Source organism: Zingiber officinale, chromosome 7A (assembly GCF_018446385.1).
Source record: "Zingiber officinale cultivar Zhangliang chromosome 7A, Zo_v1.1, whole genome shotgun sequence".
Lineage (NCBI taxonomy): Eukaryota > Viridiplantae > Streptophyta > Magnoliopsida > Zingiberales > Zingiberaceae > Zingiber > Zingiber officinale.
The window spans coordinates 85,862,798-85,875,023 of NC_055998.1; the positions used below are offsets into that span (position 1 = coordinate 85,862,798).

Here is a 12,226-nt window from a genome sequence, read left to right on the forward strand (position 1 = left end):
TGATTAACGTAGTTGATAATCTAATTTTAAATGCCATTTAAAATAATTCCAAATATATTAAGTGAAATGAAATCTTGATCAGATATGCTCTCCCGCTGAGAATGTGATTGCTCGCATTATATATTTATTATGTGGGGACGGTTAACGAACTTACCATCATTCCCGCCCGCTTCGTTCTCCCGTTGCATCTCGTTCTCCTCCTACTTCGGTCACCGTCTCACGGTCGGTGACCACATCTCACTCCACGTAATTATCAACCAATCGCCGCCTGACCATTGCCGCCTCTGTCGAATTCGTAGCCCTAACTCGCCTCGCTCCAGCGATGACCGCGCTCGCCCACGCGTCCTCCTTCCTCCCCACAGCGGTCGACGCCGCATCCGCCAAGAAACGCCGATCCTCATCCTCCTGGATCGTCGGCTTCTCCCGGAGTCCGATAGTCTATGCTTCCTCGAGTTGGGCGCCGGATAGTTGGAGATCCAGGCGGGCGCTTCAGATTCCAACGTACCCGAACCAGGAGGAGCTGGAGTCGGTGCTCCGGAGCCTGGCGACGTACCCTCCGTTGGTGTTCGCCGGAGAGGCGAGGAAACTAGAGGACAAACTCGCGGACGCTGCCGTCGGGAAGGCGTTTTTGCTTCAGGGAGGTGACTGTGCCGAGAGCTTCAAGGAGTTCAACGCCATCAACATAAGGGATACCTTCCGCGTTCTGCTGCAGATGGCGGTGGTTTTGGCGTTCGGCGGCCAGATGCCTATCATCAAGGTCAGATTTTCGCTTCTAATTTCAGAATATATTCCGTTCGACTCCAAACTTTTAGGTTTTCAATCCCTATTCAATTTCTTCCGTTTTTCTTTTTGTTATTTGATTTGGTGATACATCTTATGTTCATTTGTATTTGAAGTGGACTTACTACTCTTTTTTATTCTTTTTTTTTTTTGAGCACAATCAAAGCTTTGAATCAATAAGTGAATTAGAGGTCTGATTCCAGTTCATACACTTGATTATCTCTTGTGTTTGATGGATGATTTATTTCCATCTGCAACAGGTTGGCCGTTTGGCTGGTCAATTTTCGAAGCCCAGATCTGAACCATTTGAAACGAAAGATGGCGTAAAACTTCAGAGTTATCAGGGTGACAACATAAACAGTGATAGTTTTAATGAGAAAGCTCGAGCACCTGATCCCCAAAGGTTGCTCCAAGCTTATAGCCAATCAGCAGGGACACTAAATCTTATAAGAGCATTTGCTCATGGTGGTTATGCTTCAATCCAGAGAGTTACTCAGTGGAATCTTGACTTTGTTCAACACAGTGAACAAGGAGACAGGTTGTCGACCTTCTCTATCTGCTGTTAGTTGATTCAATTGTTTTCAAGCATAATAATCTATTCGGTTATACAAATGCATGAATATGATACTACCTGTTTTGATTGGAAGGTTTAGTAAGAATAAAAGTCTTTGATTATGTAATGTTTTAATAGCATTTCGATTTATTGTGAAATTAAATTCCTTCCTGATGGTTTTATTTGAGCAGATACATGGAGCTTGCTCAGAGAGTTGACGATGCCATTGGATTTATGGTTGCTGCCGGACTGACTGCCGACCATCCAATCATGACCACGACTGAGTTCTGGACATCCCATGAGTGCCTTCACTTACCATATGAGCAAGCATTAACAAGGGAAGACTCAACATCCGGTCATTACTACGATTGTTCAGCTCACATGCTTTGGGTTGGAGAAAGGACTCGCCAGTTAGATGGGGCACATGTCGAATTCCTCCGTGGGCTGGCCAATCCTCTGGGCATAAAGGTATAACCATTTTCTTATCGTCAAAAATTTGGTTTCTGAATGCATAGAGTATCTATGACTCATTTTTCAAGCTAACGATGATTCTTTCAAATGGTAATCTTATAGGGAGCAACTAATGTGCTGGTGTTCTTGAATGTATCTATTGCTTCATTTTTCAAATGGTAATCTTATACGGGAACAACTAATGTGATGGTGTTCTTGAATGTGCAAGTAGATCTGTTAACTAAATGGAAGTAGGCTGCCCAATTCTAGATAGGTGTACTTCATAAATCATAAAGAAACTAATTGCCTTCTTTCAACTGTATCAATTACCATCCTGACCCAAGTCTTTTGTGGTGTTAAGTCTCAAACATCATTATTATCTTTATTACAAAGAAATTGAACTAGGAAAAACCAACTGCATAGTAAACTAAATTGTTTGGTTGCATCTTTCTATATCGTCTTAATTCTTTCGTTTTCTAATTTCAAATTAAGCAGATAATCTTATTAGTGTCTCAGATCTGAATAGTTTGGATCAGGAAAATCTGCTCTTCTATGTTTGTTCTTTGTCTAGGAGTATCTATGACATTCTTTTCTTTTCTACAAATCAGATGAAATCATATTTGCTGCTTTGATAAGATGCCAACTATGATGAAATTCTTTTTCCCCCGACATCTTACGAATTTGTTTATGTAGGTAAGTGATAAAATGGATCCATCTGAGCTTGTAAAACTTTGTGAGATTTTGAACCCTCACAACAAGGCCGGAAGGCTAACCATCATCACAAGAATGGGAGCCGAGAACATGCGCGTCAAGTTTCCCCATCTAATCAGAGCCGTAAGGCAAGCTGGCCTAATAGTTACCTGGGTGAGCGATCCGATGCACGGTAACACAATGAAAGCTCCATGTGGTTTGAAGACCCGTTCATTCGACGCAATCAGAGTAAGTTTTTACGTGTATATTATACACACGAACAAACATTGCTTTTCAATTTTGCACAATATATCAGAGCATACGATCCTTTTGCTGGCAGTCTGAGCTTAGGGCTTTCTTCGATGTTCACGAGCAAGAAGGGAGCCACCCAGGCGGAGTGCATTTGGAGATGACAGGGCAGAATGTCACAGAGTGCATCGGTGGATCAAAGGCGGTTACTTTCGATGACTTGAATTCTCGGTACCACACTCACTGTGATCCCAGGCTCAATGCATCGCAGTCCCTAGAGTTGGCCTTTGCTATCGCTGAAAGGCTGAGGAAGAGAAGGACTCGCTCGTGGAACAAGCGCGTCGTCGACCAGCCATCCCAAGCAGTGGCTGCCTAAACTGCCCGTAGAACTACTGAGCTCGATCATTTTTGCTAGTCACTTCCAAGGAGGTGGATCCATTCTACTACCCTTGTTCATTCTAAGTATCGAAGTCCTTTTGTGAAGGGCGACCTTTTGCTGAATAAGTTGCTTCAATTATAAATGTATGATTTTGTGAAACAATGGACTGTTAAATTTTCGTTCATCCTATTTTTTTTTTTAAATAGTTAAAATTATTTAAAACACTTTCATAATTCGTTTACAATTTCGCTCACTGATTTTTTTTAAAAAATAATGCGTTAATTAAATAAGTGATTTTTGTATCAGTGTGTCTTGTTCAAGTGAATTTTCAAAGTTTAGTGAGAAAAGATCGACTTAAAGTTCAAGTATCTCACAATATTGGTGGTATTTCAACAAGAACAAAATATTAGGGAGTATTTTGGAAAAAATAAATTGGGCAATCGTCAAAATGGATTGATTTCTTTTTATCAATCGTCAAAATATTAGGGAGTATTGGGTTTATGATAGAGTTTCAAGAGAAATTTTAGAAAAGAGAAGTGTTAGCGTAATATATATTGAACTAATTAAGAATATGTATGAGGATGTAACGATCGGAGTAAAGATTTCAGGTGGAGTAACTGAAGCATTTTCAATAAAGAAATGGTTACATCAAGGATCAGTCATAAGTCCATATCTTTTTACACTAATTATGGATGAACTCACTGCACACATTCAAGACACAGTACCGTGGTGCATATTGTTTGCAGATGATATTATTTTGGTAGATGAGACACGTGAAGGAGTAAATGCTAAACTAGAATCTTGGAGGGAAACACTAGAAGGAAAAGATTTTAAGCTTAGTAGATTAAAGACATAATATGGAATTTAAGTTTAGCAATATTAGAAGTAATGAAACAATTGTTATGATAGGAAAGGACGAGTTACCCGGAATCGAGAAATTTAAATATTTAGAGTCATTTTTACAAATGATGGAGGGATTGAGAAAGATGTCTTACATAGAATACAAGCAGGATAAGTGAAATGGAGAAGAGCGTCGAGTGTTTTATGTGATCGTAAAGTACCACTTAAACTTAAAGATAAGTTCTATAAAACTGCAATTAGACCTGCTATGTTATATGAAGCTGAATGTTGGGCTATGACTCGAGCACATGAGTATAAGATGAGAGTTGCAGAGATGAGGATGTTAAAGTGGATGTGTGGACATACGAAAATGGACAAAATAAAGAATGAGAGCCTTAGAGAGAAAGTCGGAGTTGCATCTATTGAGGACAAACTCCGAGAGACACGTTTAAAATGGTACGGACATGTACTTAGACGACTAATAAATGCTCCAGTTAGGCAATGTGAAACTATGATAAACATGCATATCAAACGAGGAAGAGGAAAATCAAAAAAGACTTGGTTAACAACAATAAAATAAGATAAAATTTATTTAAATATAGATGATGATATAATAGGAGATAGAGTTCAATGACGTAAAAGGATTCATACAGCCGACCCCACCTAATGGGAAAAGGCTTGGTTGTTGTTGTTGTTGTACTATCTCCGGTAATTGTTCTTCTTGTTAATATCATGTCTCGTGTCTATATCTCGTCTAGATGGAATGTAGTGTAGTAGTTAATTATAGTTGTAATATAACTGTAGCAACTATAAAATTATAGTTGCTCCAACATATAATTTTTTTAAAGATTAAAATTGTCTGACACATCTTAAAATATTTTAATTAATATTTTTTAATCTTGAAATTGGGTCATTATGGGTTTGATCGAATAATTAGTTGTAGATCTTTGAACGAGTTTTGATTTGATATATTATGTGTTATATCATTCAACCCGAGTCAGACGTTATGATCTTCTCAAGTTTAGAATTTAACATTCACATTATAAATGCATGACAATTTAATTGTAGTTGTTAGTTGCTACATGTATGTTAAATCTTAAATCTTGAGATGTCGTAACTTTTAATTCTGATTAAATTACGGGACATACAATATATCAAATCGAATCTCGAAGTAACATGATAACTCAATTGTAGTTGTTATGAAATCGTAGTTACTACTAAATGTTAAATTCTAAAATTTGAGATGTAATAATTTTTAACTTGGGTTGAGCTACGAGACACATAGTATACCAAATAAAACTCATTTAAAAATATACAACGGATTACAAGATGAAACGCGTAATGACTAGATTTTAAATTAAAAATATCATTTAAATCTTTTATGGAGGTTTAGAATAATTTTAAGTTTTTTTAAAATTTATAAGAGCTACGGAATTATAACTATTATAATTATATAATAATTACAATATAGATGAGAGAGGATAATAATGAGAATAATATTAAAAAATATTTATATTATTTTATAGGAGAGTGGAATATCCTTTAATAAAAAATTGAATCGCGCAACGTAGGACGTTTGTAAAACTAGGAGTGTAAATGAACTAAGTCGCTCGTGAGACATTCGAATCTCGATTCGATAAAAACTCATTTGAGCTCTTTTAATGAAGCTCATTAAGATAAACAAACCAAGCTTAAATTTTGTAATATTTGGCTCGTTAGTTTGTGGACACGTTCATTAAGCTCATGAATTAACTTTTAAATAAAAAATAATAGTTTTGACATTGAATTTATAGATTTTACATTCTACTTATTAAAAAATATAAATAAATATATTAAATTTATTTATTAGAATAAAAGTTAAATTTTAATAAGAATATTATAATTTTTTTTAAATATATAATTTAATTTTTAATAAATATTTAAATTTATAATTTATATTTATTAAGCTTATTTAGGTTCGATAAAAACTCGAATAAGCTTGTAAACCGTAAATATATTCGTTAAATAAAATTCAATCTCGACTCGATTATAAATCAGTCAAGTTTCAATATTCAAGAGTTAGACTAAGTGCCCTCTTAAAACAATTACATCCTCTTAAAACAAAGTGCCCTTTCATTTTTACCCAAAAAGATTTAAGTTAAGCTGCATTTTGTAAATTATCAGTTTCCCAACAATGCATTTTGGAAATTATCATTTCCCCATTCTCTCTCCCCGGCAAAATCCCTCCCCTATCCGCCTCCCGCTTCCACCTCTGCCTTCGTTCTCTTCGAGCCATGCACTCGCTCTTCCTCGATGCCTGCGGCAACCTCTCCCTCCAGCGGTTGCTTTTCCCGAGGCCTCGCCTCAGCCGCCGGTTCTGGAACCCCCTCCGGCTGTGCCCCCCTGATGACGCCAGGGAGCTCTCCATCTCCCTCGATGTCTCCTGCGATTCCCGGAGATCGAGGAGCGGAAGGGGGGAGCTGTTCGGGGGCAGGAAGAAGGAAAACGTGTGGAGCATCGACAATGATCTCGCCGCCGCCAGGGCTTCCCAGGAGAAGACGCGTAAGTATCGGAAACGACGGGGGAGGCAGGTGAGATCATCTGGGAGGAGGAAGTCCAGCGATAAGGTTATGGTGTCCGGCTCTATGCTCATGGAGGTCGAGACGGTTCTTCAGACCCAGGTAAGGGGAAATAAATCATGTCTCTTTCGTTTCAGAATTTTATTAAAAATGTAGTTTTGATAAGTTTTTGTTCCTTTTGCTAACAAACTTTAAAATTTCTCTCATGTTTCTGCAATGGAGAATGTTAGAGAGATACTGACATGAACTAGGGTTCTTATCTTGGGAAATTAAAGGACATATGTTTTTTTTTCTGGTTCTCTGCTTGATTTCTTGAAATTTTGAATTGTAAAAAGCAACAAAGCAGTCGGCCGCCATTTAGAACACTGAGTGTAAGAGGAGTAGGAGTATAGAAATGGAGGGTGAATGGGAGGTGACGAGATGTGTGTCAAATTATGCATCAAAGCTTAATCTTTATGTACAAAATTTAAAATTTTCAGTTAAAATTTGTGGGATAATTTTTTTGCTCATTTACTTGGTAAGGATACAGCTCAAAACCTGGATGGCATTTGATAATTTTTTCTTATGCTAGGTTCTATTTTTTTAATAATTTCCTTTTGAAATATTACTTTGGTGATATTACTGATCTCTTTCTTCTGGCCTTATGCTTAAAAATGTAATTAGAATCATCTTCTCTTTCTTCTGGCCTTATGCTTAAAAATGTAATTAGAATAATCTATCTTCATATTAGGGCTATTGTATGTCTTCATGAAGGATTACAATCTAATCAATGTATGATTATGACTAGGAACCTGTTATCAAACCAGCATGGGATACTTTTGCTAGTAGTGTTAGTGGTATATGGAAGGGTGTTGGAGCAGTATTTTCTCCAATTACAGCCGAAATGGAGCCAATTGGAATTGGAAAGAAAAATGATAGTCTTTATGATTGTTACACACGTTCAATAATTGAGAAGGTGCCTGAAGGTGGTCTTCCGTCTCAAATTAGGAGAAGAACAAATTGGGCAGTTTTAAATCCTTTTGGAGAGACAAGAAAGCATAGAGCTGGGGATCAAATTGATGCTAAAGATGACTCCTATGAGAAAGGAACTTTCGATGTCGCTGATAAAATGTTTGATTTGCCTAGTTATGACTCCTTTAACTTGTCAAATGGTGAAGTTTTGGAGGAAGATGTAATGGGTATGGAGCCTGGTCTTGTTTTCTTTGAGGTTAGTTTCTCTGATTTTTAACTCTAAAACATATGAAATAGATAGAGACATTATCTGAAGGCCGTCTACTTGATTGAGGTTACACCTTTTTTTCTGTAATTGTGGTCCATAACCTTGAAATATTCCTCTGATGTTAATGTGCCAAGTTCTTAAGAAATCAATAATGCTGAATTTACTATTTTACATGTATGTTATCTCCTGGGTTTTACTGTGGGAGCGAGTAACTTGAAATTTGTGCTAAGTGAGTTTCTCCATTTATTTCTGGTTTTATGATCTAAATTAGTAAATTTTGACATGTGATATGTTAGGGTGAGCAATTTCAGAGATTTGAATGTTTGCTATCGAAGTGAATTTACTTGCTTACATCCCAGTGAGAATTGAGCTGCTGAATTTCGGTATCTCTTTTCTCATCCAGGTAAGTTTTGCTGTTGAGTATAATATGCTAAACATTATTGAGGATTAGCAAATGGCAGCTAGCAAAGAACATTTATTATTCATGAAATGTGACTTGACTTATAGGCTACAGTTTAAGCAAACCAGTAATTTCATTATGGATTATTACAGGACTTGGTAGATTTCTTTACCCTCCTAAACTACCAGAAATAGAAGTGGCAGCATCAATATCTAGAATACAAACATGTTCTGAGTGTCAGTCTAAATTTTGTGTGCATTCTGCAACACAAAGAACAAATACTCTATTTGGCTTGGTCTGAGTCTGAACATGGGGTAATTGAGGTTTTAGTTTTTGTATAAATTAACTGAATAAGCAGACTAGTAAGTTGATTAGGATATTGGCGATTGATCAAAATAGTAGAATGTTCAAATATTAGTGTCATACTGATCCAATAATGGGTTGGATTCCTTGGGTTTCTCATATGGTTGCTCCAGTAACCTGTATCACTCAGTGTCAGTGAAAGATTAGTGTCAATAAAACATTACTGATAGGCATTTGGTTATATATTCTAGATTCAGGCCTCTTTGGCACCCAGTTGCTAATATCTTTTCAACCCAAAATTCTCTCTTCTTTTTTTGAAAAAAAATCATAATATATTAGTCAATTTATTGTTCTACTCTTTATTGTTTTTTTTTTGTTCTCTGTTGCTACACATTGTTTAATTGTTCAAATTGAAAAAATTAATTGTTGAGTTTCACATGAAATCAATTATACATGTTTCAATGATATTATAAATACAATGCAATGCATAGGGTTTGAAGGACCCATGCCCCTGCTTTATGTAGTTTTCGAAATGCCTTCCTTTTTCAACAATAAATGTAAACCCAAAATTGTTGCAAGTAAAGCCCCCTCTTAAAAACGTATGAAAGTAAACCCAAAATATAACTAATTTCCTCGCGTCTGACCATCCTTTACCTATTACAAAATGACAACTCTTGTATAAAAAGAAAACAAGTATAACAACTGTACAAATAAAATGGAAAAGATCTTTAAATTCAGTCAGCATCGAGGTATAGTATTTCAGTATATCAACTTCTTCCATATTCAACCAACCTCATATCAAAAATAAAAAGCAAATCAGATATCCAGTTCAGCACATAAGCACCTGTCCCATAGTTGATATCAAAACTTGATGATCTAAAATGCCTTCTTGTTTCATTCTACTGTTGATGGCATTGAAAATTCATATTTCAAATCTACTGACTCGTTCAGTTAGCACTTGGCAGGATGGTTCGTATTCTAAAGGCCCAATTGATATACCAGTTGGTGATTATGATGAATCCAAATACTTTCTTTCTCCAACTTTTAAGTTTGAACAAGTAAGACGGCATATCCTTGAGCCTTTATTCCTGAACTTCATTACATTTATATTTTGTGCTTTGCGTCTTTTTTTTCTATCTTATGCTATATGCATCAAACACTAGAAAAAATATAGAATTATAGAATATAGATTATGCTTCTTCCGATTAGCTTAAGCTTTTAGGCTAGTGTCATTCAATCAAGCTGAACAATAAATGAGTTCAAGTTTGTTAATACACAGTTATTGCTCTTTATCGACACCCTTACAGTTAATTTACCCTGGCAATGCCTATCAAATTGACTGATGTATCATCAGATACATAGGTATAAATGCTGGAACAAATAACATTTTTGTCTTTAATCTCAATTACTTTGGACCATTCTGCCTTATAGCACTATACTAACCACACCCAGACTATTGACTTGATGGGATACAACTGCAACTCATATTGTTGAAATTCCTTGCACTAAACTCATTTACAGTCGCTACCTTATAACTCTCCCTGTGTTCTGCATATGTTTCTCTTTTGTTGAGTATAGAAGCCACAGGTGCTGAATTTGTACTCTACAAACTTTGATTTGTTCTAATTCTAGTATGTAAATAAATTGCAAATATAATCCAAGTAATAAATGCCCAAGTTTCCTTAGGATCCCAACTTATATATATTTATATTGGTATATTGGTCTCCTTCCTAACAACTCGAGTTTATACGATATATGGTAAACCAATCAAGTTCAGTGTCATCCTTATTAAAAAGCCTACCATGCAAATAATCTGTAAGAGGAAATTGCAAAATACATTCCATACAATGGAAAAGAATAAATAACTATCACCTCATACATAGCGAATTCCAATTCAACCTCTTTGTGGTTACTTTAGTTTGCAACATAAATCACTTACCCGTGCTGATTTTAGTGCACCCTTACTAAGTTTTTGCATTAATACTCTGTTGCTTACTCTTATATCTAGCAATTCAATTGTCTAATTTTTTTCAATGATCTAGTTAAGGCATCTCTGCAAACTTTGTTGTTCAGTGTCTAGTAAAAGGATGCCACAAGAGACTGCGCATTGTGCACACCATTGAGTTTAACGAGGGCGGATCCAACATACAAATAATGAGGATTTCTGTGTATGAGGAAGAGTGGGTCAGCCCGGCAAATCTCAACGTTGAAAAGTAAGTCTCGACTTCAGGTTATGAATTGATACTTTGTCTGAAACTGGAGAGGATGTTTCTTTTTTATGTTGTCTTAAAGTTTGTTGGCTATGTTATAGTATAGAATAGTTGAAACATGTCGTCCATAAGGTTCCCCGACTTCTAAATCATGTTGCTATACTCGATGTGCTTCAAAATTACTAATTAGAAACAATGTTCTGAAACCTCCAATAGCTGCATTGAAGAAATTGTCGTCTCAGATGTGACAACATTCAATTGTTTTCTCTTTGATCATTGATAAAGGGCTTCTTAGTAACTCCCATCTACTACCTGCTTCAGCGACTTGCAGTTCAACTCCGAACCATTCTCCCAGCGAAAAAGAACACAACCTTCAGACCTGACTGGTTCCTGGAAGGTATTTGAGGTGAGTGCCATACCAATTTTCACCGAAGAACCAGGATCCGACCCAGAAGCTGGGCTGCCCTTTGTCAACCTCTGCACTGAGACATTGAAGAGGCGGCGGCTGCCAGAGAGCTCCGTCTCCTTTGGCGAAGAAGAGGTACTGGACATGCAAGATGCGACCGTTCTGTGGCTCCCTGGTGGTGTCACCGCCTACGTCGATGTAAACAAAGATGGCACCCTCACTATTGGTGGCGGTTGGTACTCACAAGAAGGCATCAACCTTGTTATGGAGAGAGATTATGGAACTGATGGGATGCTGAAAGAGGTGAGATGCAAGTCTGAGGTCAAGAGAAGATGGTAAGAAGTTTACAAACAGTTCTAATCAATGTACTGTGATGAGCATTTATAAATCACAATTGCTAAAGTAAACTGAATCAAGTCGACTGGAACAAAAAACTGGTTGGTTTGTCAAGTTGGTGAAGTACTTCAATGCTCGACTCTGATGAAGTCGAACAAGTAGAAAGAATAGTGTAATTCTAAAGGGTGAATTATAAGACTGTAAATGTGCAAGCTAAACTTTTAATTCAATTATGAACATTTTTGTTCTTGTAATTTGCGTTAAATGTTATCTACTTGTAAAATTTATAGTGATAATTATGAATACTTAAGTTAAAAGGAACGCAAACAAAAAAAAATGGAAAAAATATGCTAAATAACTTTATTTATAAATTATTGACGAATGAAATATTCGTTTTACAATTGCATCAACATAAATAAATTTTATTAAATTAAATATCAATCCAATTCATTTATCTTCCAGAATTACAATGGATTGTATAAAAGTCGCAATTTTCTTAGTAATCGTTTTTTTTTTTTGATAGGAAGTAAGAAGAAAATAAAATTTCATTTTTTTTTCAAAATTTTCTAGCTTAAATTTAAATTTAACCTTTAAAAATTTATTTATGTTTTTTATATTTTCAACAATAAAAATTTAACTATATCTCTCTCTCCTTTCATTTACAAAAGCGATTGAATGAAAAATACAATTTTCATATTATTCTTTTTACAAATTTTTTCTAATTGATTTCTTTCTTGGGAGAAAATTAAATCAGAACTTTAATTTGTGAGGGTCATCTTGTATTTGTCATAATATTTGGAGTCTCGTCGGTTATGCTGTGCTAATATGTTTCAAAAAATTGCGCCTATATTTT

General features: G+C 35.8%; 2 protein-coding genes across 3 annotated transcripts; both read left to right on the forward strand.

Annotated features, from left to right (window-relative positions):
- Positions 1–257: 257 nt before the first annotated feature.
- On the forward strand, positions 258–3,290 carry LOC122001679 (phospho-2-dehydro-3-deoxyheptonate aldolase 1, chloroplastic-like). The gene is made up of 5 exons (XM_042556562.1): positions 258–757; positions 1,041–1,318; positions 1,525–1,801; positions 2,477–2,722; positions 2,814–3,290. The coding sequence occupies exons 1-5, from the start codon at positions 323–325 to the stop codon at positions 3,096–3,098; spliced, it is 1,521 nt and encodes a 506-aa protein (XP_042412496.1). The 5' UTR covers positions 258–322; the 3' UTR covers positions 3,099–3,290.
- Positions 3,291–6,109: 2,819 nt separating this feature from the next.
- Positions 6,110–11,627, forward strand: LOC122001680. 2 transcript variants are annotated; one of them, XM_042556563.1, is made up of 5 exons: positions 6,110–6,601; positions 7,287–7,706; positions 9,387–9,479; positions 10,495–10,634; positions 10,953–11,627. In XM_042556563.1, exons 1-5 carry the CDS (start codon positions 6,215–6,217, stop codon positions 11,374–11,376), a joined length of 1,464 nt encoding a protein of 487 aa, XP_042412497.1. In that variant the 5' UTR covers positions 6,110–6,214; the 3' UTR covers positions 11,377–11,627. The 2 variants fall into 2 exon arrangements, with proteins under 2 accessions (XP_042412497.1, XP_042412498.1); XM_042556564.1 differs by lacking the exon at positions 9,387–9,479.
- Positions 11,628–12,226: the final 599 nt, after the last annotated feature.

Coding starts and splice junctions, on each gene's coding strand:
- LOC122001679 (XM_042556562.1), top strand. CDS start 323: ATGACCGCGCTCGCCCACGCGTCCTCCTTCCTCCCCACAGCGGTCGAC. Junction 1,319..1,524: donor CACAGTGAACAAGGAGACAG/GTTGTCGACCTT, acceptor TTATTTGAGCAG/ATACATGGAGCTTGCTCAGA. Junction 1,802..2,476: donor CCAATCCTCTGGGCATAAAG/GTATAACCATTT, acceptor TTGTTTATGTAG/GTAAGTGATAAAATGGATCC.
- LOC122001680 (XM_042556563.1), top strand. CDS start 6,215: ATGCACTCGCTCTTCCTCGATGCCTGCGGCAACCTCTCCCTCCAGCGG. Junction 6,602..7,286: donor AGACGGTTCTTCAGACCCAG/GTAAGGGGAAAT, acceptor GATTATGACTAG/GAACCTGTTATCAAACCAGC. Junction 9,480..10,494: donor CAACTTTTAAGTTTGAACAA/GTAAGACGGCAT, acceptor TTTGTTGTTCAG/TGTCTAGTAAAAGGATGCCA.